Source organism: Zingiber officinale, chromosome 3B (genome assembly GCF_018446385.1).
Source record: "Zingiber officinale cultivar Zhangliang chromosome 3B, Zo_v1.1, whole genome shotgun sequence".
Classification (NCBI taxonomy): Eukaryota; Viridiplantae; Streptophyta; class Magnoliopsida; order Zingiberales; family Zingiberaceae; genus Zingiber; species Zingiber officinale.
In genome coordinates, this window is record NC_055991.1 from 80,319,458 (window position 1) to 80,335,048 (window position 15,591).

General features: G+C 36.1%; 1 protein-coding gene across 1 annotated transcript in view; it reads right to left on the reverse strand.

Annotated features, from left to right (window-relative positions):
- Positions 1 to 288: 288 nt before the first annotated feature.
- LOC122056644 (hsp70-Hsp90 organizing protein-like) overlaps positions 289 to 15,591 on the reverse strand; it is a 36,716-nt gene continuing 21,413 nt past the window's right edge. Inside the window, exons 2-7 of the mRNA XM_042618699.1 lie at positions 7,285 to 7,555; positions 1,410 to 1,486; positions 1,042 to 1,265; positions 863 to 929; positions 734 to 793; positions 289 to 532 (exon numbers count right to left, since the gene is read on the reverse strand). Coding sequence (XP_042474633.1) covers positions 419 to 532; positions 734 to 793; positions 863 to 929; positions 1,042 to 1,265; positions 1,410 to 1,486; positions 7,285 to 7,555 — 813 coding nt within the window. The 3' untranslated portion in view covers positions 289 to 418. The remainder of the gene's footprint in view (positions 533 to 733; positions 794 to 862; positions 930 to 1,041; positions 1,266 to 1,409; positions 1,487 to 7,284; positions 7,556 to 15,591) is intronic.

Below are 15,591 nucleotides of genomic sequence, written 5' to 3' on the forward strand. Positions count from 1 at the left end.
AATAAGAACACATTCAAACTAAACTACTAACACATAAAAGGGGATCGTTCTATCCAAAAACTAGGCCAAAGCTTCTGTTTACGCTTAGCTCACAGGTGGCGTCAATGACCATGCACTAAGGACTACATATTCAGCTTTAAACTTGGTAGAGCTAGGGCTCAACAGCATGCATGCTTTCCAACAAAATATCGTTGGCTCCAGTTATCCGTTTTTGAGAAAAATTTAAAAAAAAAAAAATCAGTAAGATGAATGAAATTAGTTCAGGAAAAACTAGAACAGACTGCACAGTAGTAGGAACAATAACTTAAGGGAACCAAAAGTACATTTAATATGTAAACTTCACGGCTGAGAAACCCATCAAGAACTTTTGCAAGTTGTGGGAACCAGAACAAAATATAAATTCCTAAAACATCACATTCTATTTCATTTGCACAATTCCAGCGCTAACAAGCTTTTGTATCTTGTGTGTCACCTGGGGATTCTTAAGGTGATCTTGTACTGCCTTTGGATTCTCCTGGAAGTCAATTAAGACCTACAAGGAATTCCAGAAGTCGATTGAAAAGCATCCTAACAGAAATGATTCAACATGGAATAAAAAATACAAATGGCTAGTTAAAGAAGGAAACTAAATGGAGGCATTCAAAAATTCCATATGAAAAGCATCCCAACAGAAATGATTCAACATGGAATAAGAAATACAAATGGTGAGTTCAAGAAGGGAAATAAATGGTACCTGTCGCATAAGAGGATCTGTAAAAATGCTTTGTATTTCTGGGTCCTGCATAGCCTTTGCCTGCAAAAAGATTCAAGTAAAGAGCATATACGAAAGTGATATATTTATGACTACAGATGGCGCACTAGCCTGTCTCTCTTTCAATTCCTCTGGACTAATTTCGCCTTTGTTGGTCTTATTGATATGCTCAACACACCTGAAACCAGATAACAGATGTTGCTAGTGTCAAACAGACCAAAGAAGTCATACTATAGAAACCATACAAATTTTCTTTTTTTATTAATGTATTTGCAAAAAATGCTACCTACCTCCTCACACCATCCATCAATTCCTGATTGTTTGGGTCATGTTTCAAGCCCTCCTGATATGTCTCTAAGGCTCTGTCATACTCTTTCATAAAGAATTGAATTGCACCTTTTCTTGTGTATCTTTTAGAAAATGATGGATCAAGCTCAATGCACTTCTCGGCATCTTTAAGAGCTTTAGGCAAAGCGCCCAACTTTGTATAACAAGCAGCCCGATTGCTATAAACCTTTGGAGCGCAAGTTATGAAAGGTCAAATTCCAAGAAAAAAATTGCATGGAATTAGAATCACTGATTGAATTCGTCATTTCTGATTGTACAAATCAGAATTTCCTGCGTATCTTTTAAGAAGCAAGTTGAGTAGGAAAAGTACCATTGGGTCCTTTGGGCCTCTTCTAGTGTAATGTTTCATAGCCTTTGGATTCTTTTGCTGCTTGAAAAGTTCATTGCCTAAACAGTAAAAATATCACACACTGTCACTCATGCAAATAAAAGTGACTTCAATGCAAAATGGTATGCAAGTCCATCAAAAATATGTTAGATAATTCTTGATTGAGCCCACATTATTTGTGAGCATTTTCTAAACACGGGTTAGACCTAAGTCTAGATGACATAAACATGGTAAGCCCAATAAAGTTGTGATCTATTATACATGGGCTAGTGTGCACCTATTAACAATGTGGGTTGACGGTAATTAGTGTGGGCCTAATTAGCCAATTGAGCCTTTTATGGAAGGGCCCAATGTGGCTAGGGTTTTCCTATATATAGAGGTTAGGCCCCCTCTTCCCATGATCATTAGATAGTTTTCCATAGAAAAACTGTCATAAAGTAGTGGGTGCAGAGAGGAAGACCAACCTTCAAGAAATCTTGTTCGAAATCAATCGCCGCCCCAAAGAGAGATTCGTGAAACCATGGAACAAACAGGTAAGTTTTTACATTTAGTTTTGTCTCCTGTTAAGTTCCTATTTTCGCATATAATCTAGGTCAATATTATGATCTATTTTTAAAATTACATTTGGTATCAGAGCCTAATATATGTGGATTAGGAACTTATTGTGTGATTTGAACTTGTTAAACTCGATTATGAGTTGTTAAAGCCGAATCTTAATCCGAACAAGAGATGACTTCTTTCAGAAAATTAATAAAGGGCTTTTGTTCCTCTCTGAACAATTAACGTTTTGATATAAAGATCGTCACATAACTCTAGTTGTAGAGAAAGTTGTGTTTTTTGAAATTTCTTGTAAATTTGAATATGTTGTTTTTCATGCATTTCCTTGTGATATATTACATATTCTTGTTACTGTATGGCATACGAATCTATTGGTAGTGTGTACTCTCCATAGTTAGGTCCTTAAAAATTATACTATTTCCCATAAGTCCTTTTAGGAGCCTAAAATTGTCATTTATATTGAAAATTGCAAAATATGATTTTATTACATGGCTTCAACAATACATATATGCTTGGACGTGATATATTATTTATTATTATTATTTTTTTTAACAAACAATATTGTCATGACAAGACATTTGGATTGAATTGGGTGCTACTGCCCAAAGGGGTACACTCATTAAATCTAATTTTCTTGCATATGGTGTATGACGGTGTCCATTGTGCTATTGCATACAATCACCTGCTCAAAGGGGGTTATTGTGTGCTTAATGACAGGGATGTGATTTAACAGTTGATCCGAGAGTGCCTAACTTTTGAAATACATGTCTGCCCAAAGGGGACTATTTTCAAGTGCTTGGGCAATCTCATATGGTGGCTGGCTGGGAGGGACCTCATAGCATGTTGCAGTCTCTGCCCAAAGGGGAGACAACAATGATGCACCGAGGCATCCCTAATATTTGTACTTGATATAATTCCTGCCCTTATTTTATTGATATGTTGCCTCTTTTGTTGCCAAACAGTTTCCTTTGCAATTAACAACAATAACACTACCATTGTGCTGTTGAATGGTTCAAACTTTAAGAAGTGGAAGCAGGATATAGAGTTTGCCTTGGGTATTGTTGATTTGGATTTGGCCTTGAGGGAACCTGAACCTGCTGCAATCACTGATACTAGTTCTGTTTTCGAGAAGGAGTTACATGCAAAATGGGATAGATCAAATCGACTCAGTCTCATAGCGATTAAGAGATCCATTCCTGAGCATCTATTAACTGGTCTGCCTGAGACCAACAATGCCAAAGTACTGTTTGAGGCTATAGGACAGAGATATCAAGTATCCAGTAAGGCTGAGACTGGAGCCTTGATGAATGAACTCATGAGTTTAAGGTATGACAGCCAGAGTGGGGTAAGGGAATATGTCTTGAAACTTATTTTTCTCCAATCCAAGCTTAGAGGTCTGAATGTTACTCTCCCTGTTGATTTCATTGTCCGTCATGCTCTTAATAGCCTTCCACCAGAATTTAGCCAGATAAAGACCGCATATAACACCCAGAGTGAGTCTTGGACCGTGAATGACCTCATTGCCAAATGTGTCTTAGAGGAGGATAAGCTTAAGAGAGAGAAAATTGAGTCTGCCTTGCTTGTTTCTCATTCCAAAGTCACTCCTGGGCAGGGTCATGGGAGCCGAAAGAACTATAAGAAACATAGTGTCAATCCTCCAATCCTTTATGTGGCCTGCTCAGGAAGGTCATCAAGTCTGGGGTTGTTCGGCAGAGGTTAGGATATATAACCCTTTTGGAAAAAAAAACGATCCTAAAACCACTCGTTGTTTCTTCATTGGGTATCCAGATCATTCTAAGGGATACAGGTTCTACTGTCCTACGCCTTGTCCTAGGATTGTTGAGTCTCAAAAAGCTAAGTTCTTAGAGCATGATACTGCTGATTTGGAGACCCCACAACAGCTTGATATTGATAAGCAAAGTGAGGTGGTGCCTATTGCCTTGCCTAATGTTCAGACTTTTGTTTTGCCTACACCTGTGAATGGAATTGATCAGGAGCAGTTGGGGATTAATGCACCCATTGTTGCTAATGCTCCTGATCCTGTTGATCCTATTCCAGAGGTACCTGTGAGGAGATCAGTGAGACAACGAAGACCTGCCATATCTGATGAGTTTATTGTTTATCTTGGTGAGAGTGACTATGATGTAGGTCCTGTGGTTGATCCAGTGACTTATGCTGGTGCAATTTCGAGTCCTCAGTCTGACATGTGGGTGGATGCTATGACGGATGAGATGCGTTCCATGACACATAATGGAGTTTGGGAGCTCATTGATCTTCCAGTTGGCCGTAAGGCTATTGGTTGCAAGTGGGTGTTTAAGACAAAGAAAGACTCTAAAGGGCAAGTTGAGCGTTTTAAAGCTAGACTGGTTGCAAAGGGGTTTACTCAGAGAGAAGAAATTGATTATAATGATACATTCTCTCCAGTTTCATCTAAGGATTCATTCAGGATTGTCATGGCTTTGGTGGCTCATTATGATTTAGAGCTTTATCAAATGGATGTCAAGACTGCTTTTTTGAATGGTAGCCTAAGTGAGGAGATTTATATGATGCAACCTAAAGGTTTCAAGGAAGAAGGCAGGGAGCACATGGTATGTAAGTTGAAGAAATCTATTAATGGTTTGAAGCAAGCCTCGCGTCAATGGTATTTGAAGTTTGATGAGATTGTCACTTCCTTGGGTTTTGTTGAAAACAAGGTTGATCAGTGTATATATCTCAAGGTCAGTGGGAGGAAATTTATTTTCCTTATTCTTTATGTTGATGATATTCTACTTGCTAGCAGTGACTTAAGTCTTTTGAATGAGACTAAGATTTTGTTGTCTAATTCTTTTGATATGAAAGATCTTGGAGAGGCCTCCTTTGTTTTGGGTATTGAAATCATTCGTGATAGATCTCGTGGTATGATGGGGCTTTCTCAGAAGGGGTACATCAATCGAGTACTTGAGAGGTTTAGTATGCAGAACTGTAGACCCGGTGATGTTCCTATTACCAAGGGTGACAAGTTCAGTAAGAGTCAATGCCCTAAGAATGATTTGGAAATAAAATCTATGCAGAACATTCCTTATTCTAGTGCAATTGGTAGTCTTATGTATGCTCAGGTTTGCACTAGGCCAGATATTGCTTTTGCTATAGGAGTTCTTGGAAGATATCTTTCTAACCCTGGCTTGGATCATTAGGTGGCTGCAAAGAAAGTAATGAGGTATTTGCAGAGAACGAAAGATTATATGCTGGTATACAGAAAAGTAGACAATCTTGAGGTAGTTGATTATTCATATTCAGATTTTGCTGGATGTGTGGATGACATGAAATCTACCTCTGGATATGTTTTTATGTTAGCTGGAGGAGCTATTTCATAGAAGAGTGTTAAGTAGACTCTTACAGCTTCTTCCACTATGCATGCTGAGTTTGTGGCTTGTTTTGGTGCTGCAACCCAAGCTGTTTGGCTATGAAATTTTATTACAAAACTTAAGGTGATTGATTCCATTGCTAGACCACTGAAGATCTTTTGTGATAATAGTGTAGCTGTATTCTTTTCTAAGAATAATAAGACTTCTAGTGGATCTAAGCATATTGAGATTAAGTATCTGTCTGTTAAGGATTTGGTAAGGAAAGGTGACATCATCATTGAGCACGTGGATACATAACAAATGATGGCAGATCCTTTGACCAAGGGACTCCGGCCTATTACTTTTAGGAGACATGTTTCCAACATGAGTGTAATTGGATCATTTGATGTGCTTGGTTAGTGGAAATTGTTTTCTTTACATTTTTTGGCAGATCTTATGTATTGAGACTTTTTATCCTTATGGTTGTGTTTGATGCCATTTATGCATGAATATATTTCTGATACTTGCATATCATATGGATTAATGTATTTATAATTCAGCTTTTTGATGGTTTTAAGTTTGGTGTGACTTAAGCAATTCAGGATATGTCTTGTGTTTGCACCATAAAGTTGTCTCGAGACAGTTTTGCAAGACATGGGTTTCATTAGAAACCATTGGAATTCTCTTGCTTGTTGAATGAGCATACAGTTAAGAGAATGTGCGAACTGATTGAGGATTAGCACTATTATTTGATCACATATGGAGTGCTTTTTCCCACCACACTGCCACATTTGATCCATGTTGATAGAGTTATTAGTATTTGTAATCATGAGTGGTCTTGCATAGACTAATAATGTAATGACTGCCTTGGTTCGATATTGATAATTTTGTTGGACCGGATTGTTTTAGGTGTTGTTTCTCATCCTTGTGGCCACATACAGTTATTTTTCATGTTCTAACCCGAGAGTTTCAAATTGTTTCTACAATTAATGTTGGCTCAAGTGGGAGAATGTTAGATAATTCTTGATTGAGCCCACATTATTTGTGAGCATTTTCTAAACACGGGTTAGACCTAAGTCTGGATGAGATAAACATGGTAAGCCCAATAAAGTTGTGATCTGTTATACATGGGCTAGTGTGCACCTATTAACAATGTGGGTTGACGGTAATTAGTGTGGGCCTAATTAGCCAATTGAGAATTTTATGGAAGGGCCCAATGTGGCTAGGGTTTTCCTATATATAAAGGCTAGGTCCCCTCTCTTCCCATGATCATCAGATAGTTTTCCATAGAAAAACTATCATAAAGTAGTGGGTGCAGAGAGGAAGACCAACCTTCAAGAAATCTTGTTCGAAATCAATCGCCGCCCCAAAGAGAGATTCGTGAAACCATGGAACAAACAGGTAAGTTTTTACATTTAGTTTTGTTTCATGTTAAGTTCCTATTTTCGCATATAATCTAGGTCAATATTATGATCTGTTTTTAAAATTACAAAATATTCAAATCAAACAGTAATTAAGTGCTCATAGAAGTGACAACTCAATGAAAGCCATCCTCATCTATATGTAACAAAATGAGACAATACAAAAAATCATGTGATACAACAATATATTGAACAACCAATGAATACAATTCATAAGCAATACAACAACTGTGTGATTGAGGCAACTGAGTTTAACTGGTGATGCATTTAAATAAGACAAGTGCATGGAACAAGATAAATGACAACAAATGGACCAAATATGCTGCAGAAGTTACTTTGAGTATCGTTTGTCAAAAAACCAATGATCATGTTAAGTCAAGATCTATCAAAATTTGTAGTGTTCCATAAGAGGTGGGAAAGATGATGGAATCTGTGAATGAAGTTATAAGATAACAATGCAACAGTCAACTAAAAGAAAAATGCACCTTAAGCTAACCAGGAAATTCATTAATGGAAGTGCACAAAAAAAAGGGATCAAAAAATAAAAAACAGTACCTTTCTCCCATTCCTCATCTGCTAATTTAGGATCAAAATATTCTTGTTGTTCTAATTCTTTCTTTGCCCTCTCAGCATCATTTAGTTTTTTTAAAGTGTCTGGATTTCGGTGTTCAGTTAGAGCTTTCTGGAAAGCTTCAATTGCAAATTCATAGTCTTTGGAGGTTTTGGCAAGTTTTGTGAGTGCAGTTCCCTTCCTAGTCAATGCATCAGAATGAAGTTCTCTTCCACGTTCAACAGCTTTATCACAATCTTTTATACATTCTTCATACTGCAGAAAAAAAAATTGAAATCCATTGAATCTTAAGCCAGCAACTTGATCTAGCAGGCTATTGAGCAAAACCAAAAATAAAAATTGCATAAATTCCTCCTCTTAATTGGGGGACAAAAAGCATGCAGGTTGTGTGGATAACACTATTTCCGAGTATGCACAAGTATTGCAAACACGATATTAAGACTGGCAATCAGTTCCAACAGACAATAAGGTGATTTGGTGGTGATTAAGAATGTCCAAAAAGAGGGCAGACATATTGAGATTATATATATATACTTAACAAGCAAAAAAAAAACACCAATTATAAGAAACGTATTAAGAATTATAGCTCTGTAGGCCCAGGGTATGTATTTGCAATGAAAACTAAAAGCAATATATATTTGTTGCATTCAGCGTTCACAAAAGGTACAGATTGTTATTTTAAATGCCAATAAGAGAGCAATTTGCAGCCTTGCCTTCACACACTATTTGATTAGAGATAATGAGGCAACAGAAGCTACTAACTGAAGCAGCTCCACTATGTAGAAAATAACTGAGCTTCGTACTTAAAATGAAAATTGATCAACTTGCACAACCAACTAGAAAGCCTAATTGTTCACAAGGATAAAATGTCCATTAGCAAGTTTTGGTAATCAAAAGCTGGAAAGCAAGGAAGCTCCTAGATCATTTGCAGCCTTGCTATGTTTACCCAGGCCCGGCTCAAGGCATAGGCCATTAAGGCCTATGCCTAGGGCTCCAATATTACTGGGGCCCATTGATTAAATAATTAAATAGACATTAAAAAAATTAAATTGGATCATTAATATTAATTAATGATAGCATACACATTAATAAATATCATGCTAACTCATTAATTGCATCTTATCAATTAATTCATTATTCCTATTTATACCTTACACATATCCTTATTTCCTCATCATTACAATTGGCTAACATTTTATTTTATTTAATCTTATTTCCTCATAATTGCACTTAGCCAAGATTTTATTCTATTTAATTATATATCTTATAAAACTAATAAACTCTTTCCTTCTCAATATCTCTAAAAAATCTTAATTATTCTCTCATCTTCATGCCTATTTCTTTTCTGATCATTAATTTTATACGTTTATGCTCTCGTCGGTATCTTTTTTCTTTTCTCATCAGTAATTCTGTAAGTTTATGCTCTCTCACTGGTGATACTCTCAGAGAACGCTCTTCTCCTCCCTCGTCGATAATATTTCTTTCTCACTCTTTCTTTTTCTTCCTCAATAATTACATGAATCAGAGATTTTTTATCCAGACAACGTAAAGTAAAATGTTTCATAAGAAAAAAAAATTCAAAATTAAAATTAATAAAGTTTTATTTATGTTCAAGAATGTCTCAAAAAGATTAAATAATTTAACAATGTAAAAAAAATTATCTAAATATTAGCTAGAAAACTAAATTTTATATAAAAATAATATTTTATTTTTTAAAAAATAAATCAATTTTTTTTAAAATTGGTCATTCTTAATCCCAAACTCAAATGAAAAAAACTCGAGCAAAAAAATTAAAAATATATTAAAGGGTTTTTATTATTATTATTATTGCCTAGAGCCTCGGGGAATCTTGAGACGACCCTGTGTTTACCCCAGGAGACTAACAAAAGAAAGGATTGATTACATAAGGGTCAAAATTATTTCCTTCATTTGCTTGATGTAAAATTAAAGGAAATCCTATATGAATTTTGATCCATTTTCTCATCTAGGTAAAATGGACTTTCCTTCCTCTCGATGCCAAATCTTGTTAGTCAACAATCACCTTCTTCCTTCTGTCTTCCTCTCTAGCCAAACAATTTCCTCCCATGCCTTCTTCCTTCTATGCCAAATCCAACCACCTAGCTTCCTCTCCTGCCCAATTCGGCCAACTAGCTTCCTACCATGCTAGCCAACCAACAACCTGATGACCAACTTGCTTGCCAAGCGGGCTTGCTGTAGCCTAGCCGTGAGTTGCAATCGCGGCCGCGCCATAGTGAGATCGCGGCCAAACTACTGCAAGTCCTTCTCCCTTTTCCTTCCCCTTCTTCCCTCTCCCTCTCCTCCTCCTCCTCCTCCTCCTCCTGATCTCTCCAATTTTAAAATTTAGTATTTACATTATAACAATCACCCGGGCACCATCAATGTTGTGAACATATCATTGCTTAGACAATATATCTCTTCTTCCCATTGTGATAAAATTTATTTTAAAATCTTTATTAATGCATTAATTTTATTGAAAAGTATTTTTTATCATTAAAATAATTATTAATACTTAAAATTTATTAATAATTATTTAGCCAAAAAATAGTGGTCATGGTTCTTGTGTGGAACAACTTTACACCCTCTAACTCTAGGAGGACCTCAACTTGTTTGATATTTGTACCTTAACATATCCAACAAACTATACTCACTTCATATGTCTAATGGGATATGACCAAAGCAGTGTGCTAAAAACACGTTTCGTAAACATGCACAGCGAAAGACTTAACGATAAATAAACTAATTTATATCATACACACCACACGCATGCAAGATCGAAGAAAACACGACGATGAATAACAATTCCTTGATTGATGAGGATCTAATGAAGAGGCATGATCCTGCTGACCAATCTAGAGAAGGAGGACAATTCCTTTCTTCTCCGTAAGATGAAGCTAAGGCATATGAATTATAGCCGGAGAAGGATCGAAGAAGAAGAAGCAAAATTCCTTCTGATGGCTCACGAAGATGAAGAGGATGGTCACGGCTTCGGAGAGAGAGGGAGAGGGAGAGAGGTATTGGGTTTAGGTTTCCAAAACAAAATCAAGTCAATAATGAATTGTGTGTTAATTCTTTCTTAACCATATCAATATATAGTCATTTTGAATGAGTTGAATTAGAAATCCCAAATCCAACCCATTATGCCTTAACAAAAAATTAGCCGATTAACCCCTTTGTTTAGTTCACAACTAAATCAAGTTGGTTCATGACTAAACCAAATTAGTTCATGGTTAAACCAAATAAGGTCCAACTCTCTCATAAGAGATGTGGCTCATCCGTTCTTCCGTTAAGACAAATACTTCCATATTTGTCTTATGTATGGTCCAACCAAACATTTATCTCTTGATCTGAGAATTCTATTCTCTAACTTATTTTATGTCTTTTAAGACTCGTAGTGCATGTGACCCAATAGATTTCCGATTTATCTTGGTCATCCATAATTAACTACTTAATTATGGAACGATCATGAGTGACACCTAGTAGTACATGATAATCTCCAATTAAACGGAAAATCACAATTGATCTTAGAATTAATTCTGAACCCTTCAACAGCTACATTGAGTCATGTCTCGTTCCTTAGTTTAGGACATGGACTATGTGTCTGCCCCCACTAGGCTGACTACGTCACATCTAGCCCAAGTAATATTTCCTCGTTATGCGGATTCAAATTACTCGTACATGTGTACAAGAATCACATACTCTTAACATGTGATGCTTTGGCAAAAACTTTGAGTAATAATCCTAACGAGTTGTCATCGGATATACGTCTCCTCGTAAAGAGTAATGAATCATCTATGGGCTATCCAAACACCTTTGGGCACTTCAACTTATATCCAATCATCTCGGGTCCATACCTCCAAGGAGAAAAGTATAAGTCTCCATGACCAAGGAGAGTTGTATATCTCAAGTCTAAGGAAACTTGCACTTGAGCTGCAGTAAGAACTTCATAGAGTATAACTAGTTATCATAACTAGCATCCACGTTTAACTCTCGATATCCCAATGTTTTCAGCTAGTGAGAAACAACTGCTTGGTCGAACCAAGGAGTATAACCCATGCTAGTTTTACAAAATTGATGTTGTCCAAATGCACCAATTCGACGACTGAGGAAATTCTAATACGTTCATAATTGCACATGTAGAGATAATCATAAGTTGTGATCCAATCACAAATTCTCTCATGCTATGAATTAGATTGCGGATATTCAGTAAATGAATTTAATACTATTCAAACATATAATATGCACTCAATTAGTGAATCTATATTTATTAAATAAATAGTAAAATCATAAGACGATTGTCTTAGGACATCCCTCAAAATCTAACACTCCCACTTGGCCTAATGTCAATCGTCGTGACTCTCAAACTTGTTTTGTAGTAGAGCCTTTGTCAAAGGATCTGCTAAGTTCCTTTCCGTCGGAATTTTCTCAAATTATATTTCTTTCCTACTAATGATCTCCCTGATCAAATGATAGTGGCGAAGCACGTGTTTGGATCGCTGATAAGACCTAGGTTCCTTTGCTTGCACAATGGCTCTGAGTTGTAGCAGTAAACAGGTACTGCTTCAATGGATGGAACCATACGAAGTTCGGTAATGAACTTCTTGATCCAAACTGCTTCCTTTGCTGCTTCCGAAGCTGTAATGTATTTTGCCTCACAGGTAGAATCTGCAACAGTGTCTTGCTTGGAATTCTTCCAACTAACTGTGCCTCCATTTATTATGGATACGAATCCAAACTGGGACTTGAAGTCACCCTTGTTCGTCTGGAAACTGGCATCTGTGTACCCACGTATAATCATATCACCATCTTTATATACTAAGAACTATCCTTAGTTCTTTTCAAGTACTTAAGGATTGTCTTGATAGTCGCCCAATGATCCATTCCTGGATCTGGCTGGTATATACTTGTAACACTCAGAGCATACGATACATCGGGCCTTGTACATAATATACATGATAGATCCTATTACAGACGTATAAAGTATCTTATCCATACAAATCCTCTTATCTTTTGTGCGTGGGCACATAGACTTCGAAAGGTGAATATCATGCCTCATAGGTATGAAACCTTTCTTGGATTCAGATATACTAAACCATTTTAGTACTCTGTCTATATATATCAACTGTGAAAAACCAAACAACATTTTCGGTCTTTCCCTATATATCTTCATTCCTAGGATGTAAGTAACATTTCCTATATTTTTCGTGGAGAATGTCGTGGACAACCAAACTTTAACAGACTGTAGAACTGACGCATTATTTCCTATAAGTAATATGTATCAATATATAATATTAGGAATACGACCACACTCCCACTAACCTTTTGATACACACAAGATTCATATAGATTTTATGAGAAATCAAACTCTTTGATCGTCTCATCAAAATGGATATTCCAACTCCTGGATACTTGCTTTAGTCCATAAATGGACCGTTGAAGTTTGCATACTTTATTCTTGTTAACAGATATGAAACATTCAAGTTGTATCATATAGACGTCCTCGAGTAGGTTTCAATTAAGAAAAGTTGCTTTCACATCTATTTGTCATATCTCATAATCATGATGAGCTGATATGGCCAAGAGTATCCGAATGGATTTAAGCATGGCTACAGGTGAGAAAGTATCGTCATAATCAATGTCTTGCCTTTGACGATAGTCTTTCGCCACCAATCTTGCCTTGTAGGTAATTATATTACCATCCATGTAAATTTTCTTCTTAAAAATCTACTTACACCCTATAGGTATAATGCCTTCAGATGGGTCCACCAAATTCCAAACTTGGTTTTCATACATAGAATTCATTTCTAACTTCATGGCTGTAAGTCACCTGTCCTTCTCTGAACTATTCAAAACTTCTTCGTAATCAGTAGGTTCCTCATCCTCAATGAGTAACACGAGGAATATTGCGTGTCTTACCTGATCTACGAGGAGATTGTGTCATAATTGGTTACGGTTCTTGACTAGGCATCTTATTAGTGTATATTAGAGTCTCTTAAACTTCAACAAGTTCAGATATACTTTCACTTGCTTCCTGCAAGAGAAACTCTTTCTCTAGGAATGCAGCATACCTTAAAACAAACACCTTTTGTTCCAAATGATGATAAAATTGGTAACCCTTAGTTTCCTTAGAATATCCAATAAATAAACACTTATTAGAATTAGCGTTCAACTTATTTGATACAATCTTCTTCAATATCCTCATATATTCAAATAAGATATAAGGGGTTTCTTACTAGTCCATACCTCATATGGAGTAGTTGAGATTATCTTTGTCGAGACTCTGTTTAGCAAGTAAACAACTGCTATTGACCTAACTATGTCCAACAGAATTCGATTATGTCTTTCTGATATACCATTATATTGTGGCGTAAAAGACGAAGTCCATTGAGATAATATACCATTATCTCTTAGATAATCTTGAAACTCTTGGCTTAAATACTCACCACCTTGATCAGATCAAAGTATCTTAATATTTTTACCAATTTGTTTCCCTACTTCATTTTTGAATTCTCTAAACTGTTTAATAGCTTCAAACTTGGGTTTCATTAAATACACATACTCATAACGAAAGTGATCAACAATGAAAGTAATGAAATAGTTATAACCTCCTAGTGTGTGATTTAACATTGGTCCACATACATCGGTATGTATGAGACCAAGTAACTCATCAACTCGTTCATCCTTTCCAAAAAAAGGTAGCTTTGTTATCTTGCCTTTTAAACATGAATCATATCAAATGTATCTAATTCAAATGATTCGAGAATTGCAATCTTTTGTAATTCGGACATGGGTTTCTTGATTATATGGCCAATGTAACAATGCCACGAGTAAGAGGTTAATTGATTATCTACTCGAGCGCGTTTATTGCTCGTTTCGATATTGAATTTGTCACCAGATATATTTAACGCGTAGATGTCATTGCATAAAGTTCCAGAGACATAAAAAACGTCATTCAAAGTTATATAACAACAATTGTTACTAAAAGTAAAATGGAAACCTTTTCTATTTAAGTAAGAAATAGAAACAATATTCTTTATTAATACAGGAACAAAATAATAATTATCCAGTTCTAAGACAAGTCCATTAGGAAGCTTTAACAAGTATGTTTCGATGACAACTGCAGTAACCTTTGCTCTATCACCAACTCACAAACTTGATTCTCCCTTGACGAGTCTTCTGTTATTCCTTAGCCCTTGTATGTCATTCATTATATATATGTGAGTCACACCTAGTATCCAATATCCAAGTGTATGAGAAAATATCATGACAATCAATAACGAAAATACCTGAAGAGGATGGGGCATCGGATGCCTTATTCTTCTTCACGGACTCAAGATAAATCTTGCAGTCTCTTCACTAGTGTCTCATCTTGCCACAATGATATGTGCACGTTTGTGTTGGTTGTACTGTCTTGGCTTTTTTGCTCTTCCCCTTAGCCTGATGTTTTAGCTTTGTCTTAGAACATTTCTTGGAGGAGTCTACCAATATCACAGTTTTCTATTCACCTTTAACAGAAGGCTCCACAATCTTGAGCATATTAATCACCTCGGGGATGGTCAATTCCAAATTGTTCATTCGATAGTTTATAACAAATTGTGAATGATTTTTCAGCAAACTACGTAGAATTAAGTCAATATTTAACTTATGATCCATCGCAAAATCGAGTGATGCTAAACGCTCTATGTAGTCGTTCATTTTTAGTACAAATTGTACTGCAGACGAAACCTCCTGCATCTTTGAGCAAAAGAGAAGCCTGGAGACCTCGAACCTTTCAGATCTAGCTTGCTCATCAAATAGCTCACGAAAGATGATAGACAATATCATAAGCATCCAAATGCTCATGCTATTTTTGTAGTTCAGGAGTCATAGCGACTAGCATGGTGCAACTTGTATGTACAGAATCATCCTTATGTTTCTGATGGGCCAACAATTGGCCCGCACTTGCATCGGCATTAAGACTTGTGGAAAGAGACTCATCAAGGACATAAGCTAGCTTCTCAGCTTTGAGAACAATTTTCAAACTTCTGAACCAATCCAAGAAGTTCGGCCAGTCAATTTGTTTGAGTCCAAAATCAAACATAGATTAACAGAAGCCATAATTAAATGATTAATCTAAAAATACAAAAAATAAGAATGTATTAGAGACATGATTTTATTTATATAAATAATTTACATGTAATAAAAGTCCACTTATTTATCAAATTCAAATACCCTTATTTTAAATTCGGGAAATGGTAGGTTTTCTCCAAGTGGATTGGTATCCATTATAGATA